The 2,739-nt window shown below is 33.3% G+C and overlaps 1 protein-coding gene across 1 annotated transcript; it reads left to right on the forward strand.

The window, feature by feature from the left end:
- Positions 1 to 1,387: 1,387 nt before the first annotated feature.
- On the forward strand, positions 1,388 to 2,314 carry LOC106771649 (albumin-2-like). The gene is given in 3 exon segments (NM_001317153.1): positions 1,388 to 2,066; positions 2,068 to 2,079; positions 2,081 to 2,314. Coding segments are annotated over 3 exon segments (813 nt in total). The 5' UTR covers positions 1,388 to 1,396; the 3' UTR covers positions 2,212 to 2,314.
- Positions 2,315 to 2,739: the final 425 nt, after the last annotated feature.

A 2,739-nucleotide genomic window follows, 5' to 3' on the forward strand; every position in this document is an offset into this window, starting at 1 on the left:
TAAAGGTTTTTAAGAGAAAAAGTTGAAGTGAATCATTATAAAATCAAGTGTGTTTTATTACTTTTGTGTTTAAACAAGTTTTTCATTCAACACTTTCTTTATATGTGTTTAATTCCTTCTGCAAACAATAACTCCTACAAAGTAATGTTAATTCATCTACCATGACTTTCCTATATTTCAAATATTAAACACTATTTAAACCCTTTTTATAGTGTTTTATTGTGTTTCAAATATAACTTCCTTAGTATTAATTGGTCTATCATGGTGGTTATGCATAGCATGTCACAGTTACTTTACCCTTTATACCGTATATAGTATATATATATATATTACACTCCAATGGCATGTTGTTTTCAGTTAGACAAGTTTTGCTTTGTTTATGAACTAACATATGGAATATAATACAGACGTTTATACGATATACACATGTGAACTATGAAATTGTTATATTATGTAAATAATATTTAACGTAATTACTCACCCCGTGTTTTACTCTTACTAAGCGTTTTGATCGATGACAAATTATAAAATAATACCTAATGTGAAACGCATGAGACGTGAAAATATACTATTGCATTGCAGATAAACATTGAATTATTTCTTTCAAATAGTTTGATATATAATATTGTTATGCAATAATTGATTATATATTATTAATTATACTATCATATCGTAGAAGCAATGCAGCACATTAATATTGAGTATAGCAGTTTTGGGTTTATTTATGCCTGTCTGTTCTATAACTTTATATATAACCATTCAAAGTTGTTTCCAATTGACTGTAAAACACGGCTAATTTGAAATATATATAAAAATATGATGTGGTAGTATGAATAGAACAACAACTTATGGTGTTTATGTGATGAGGAAAACAGCAAACGGTTCAAATAACACGGTAAACTATTATTAATGTATTGGAAGCTGATATAAGAGTTCAGAAGCTAAGAAGCTCATATCATTTGTTTATGTAATGACAAAAGCACATGCACAATTTAGATAACATCTTCTTTACGTGTTCCAATTTAGTGGCTTTTAAGGTTACGTGTTACCCCTCCCTTTAACCTTATCCCCAAGTGCCATTAAAAACACATCAAAAAATCTCAACACATTTTCCATTTAATATTACAATAATAAAGTTAGATGAAGCCACAGAAAGGACATGCAGCACCGATAACATTTACAAGGCTGGTTTGTTTTGACATGATAGGTGATGTTTGTCACGTGCTTTGCGTACAAATAAGTGTATTCGTGGCAGTTTCCAATACTGAGAAAAGATTATCACTCCAACAGTATAAATAGGTGCCATGGAGAGGAATGTAAGCATCCTGAAATCAAATCATATCTCTCTCTTGCACTCTTGATATCTACCTTAGTCCCTCTTCTTGTGTTAAGAAAAATGTCAAACCTTCCTTACATCAATGCTGCCTTTCGTTCATCAAGAGATTATGAAGTGTATTTCTTTGCCAAGAACAAGTATGTGCGCTTGCAGTACACTCCCGGGAAAACAGAAGATAAGATTTTGACTAATCTGCGTTTGATTAGTAGTGGTTTTCCATCACTTGCAGGAACGCCATTTGCAGAACCTGGAATAGACTCTGCCTTTCACACTGAAGCGAGTGAAGCATACGTGTTCTCCGGCAACAACTGTGCCTACATAGACTATGCTCCAGGCACAACAAATGACAAGATACTCGCAGGTCCTACCACAATTGCTGAAATGTTTCCTGTCCTCAGAAACACGGTGTTTGCAGATAGCATAGACTCTGCATTTAGATCAACCAAAGGAAAAGAAGTTTACTTGTTCAAGGGTAATAAGTATGTTCGCATAGACTATGATTCGAAGCAGCTTGTCGGCAGCATTCGCAACATCAGTGATGGATTTCCTGTTCTGAATGGTACCGGCTTTGAAAGTGGAATCGATGCGAGTTTTGCTTCTCATAAGGAGCCTGAAGCTTACCTTTTCAAAGGAGACAAATATGTGCGTATCCATTTCACTCCAGGTAAAACGGATGACACTCTTGTCGGTGATGTCCGGCCTATCCTTGATGGTTGGCCCGTTCTTAAAGGCATTTTGCCTGTGAGCTAAACAAGCCTTCACTCTCATGCATCAACCACCTTAGCCTCGTCACAATTAATAAGGCTTTCATTTCCAACGTTTGTTTGTTTTTCTTTAATGTAACATTAGGTTTGGAAGCATGTTTCCTTTCCTGATGTAACAAGTCTGAATGTTTGTCTTTCCTTTCCTGTACCTGTATGTTTCTTTCGTATCGTCATGTAATCTGTGCACGTAATAAAACTGGGTGGTTTAGTTCAATAGAATGATTTTTAATCCGTAAAATTATTTTTCATGACTTTATGGATAATTTTAATCAAAACGTAATTTTAGTAAAGATCCTTTACAACAAGAATCTCTCTATGATCACAATCTATAACAGCGCATGATCTTTAGATGTCTAGAAAGTCAGAATAAATAAACTAGTTTTTGGAGGAACAAGCGATAATTTTTCAAGGACTACATGTTATAAAAGGTATTTGTGATAAAATCATCAATTATGAAAGATAAACTCTCTTTCTCAATGTGACACAGTTTGCATTCCAAGTTTCAACTTAAAATCACTTATTAAAACACCTATTCTACTTTCTTCGCAGGGTTAAATAAGTAAATAAATTAATGAAATTTATGAATGTGAATCTGAATAAAAAAAAAATGAATGTGAAGAGACTTATATAAAAAAGTTA

This window comes from Vigna radiata, chromosome 8 (genome assembly GCF_000741045.1).
Source record: "Vigna radiata var. radiata cultivar VC1973A chromosome 8, Vradiata_ver6, whole genome shotgun sequence".
Taxonomy (NCBI): Eukaryota; Viridiplantae; Streptophyta; class Magnoliopsida; order Fabales; family Fabaceae; genus Vigna; species Vigna radiata.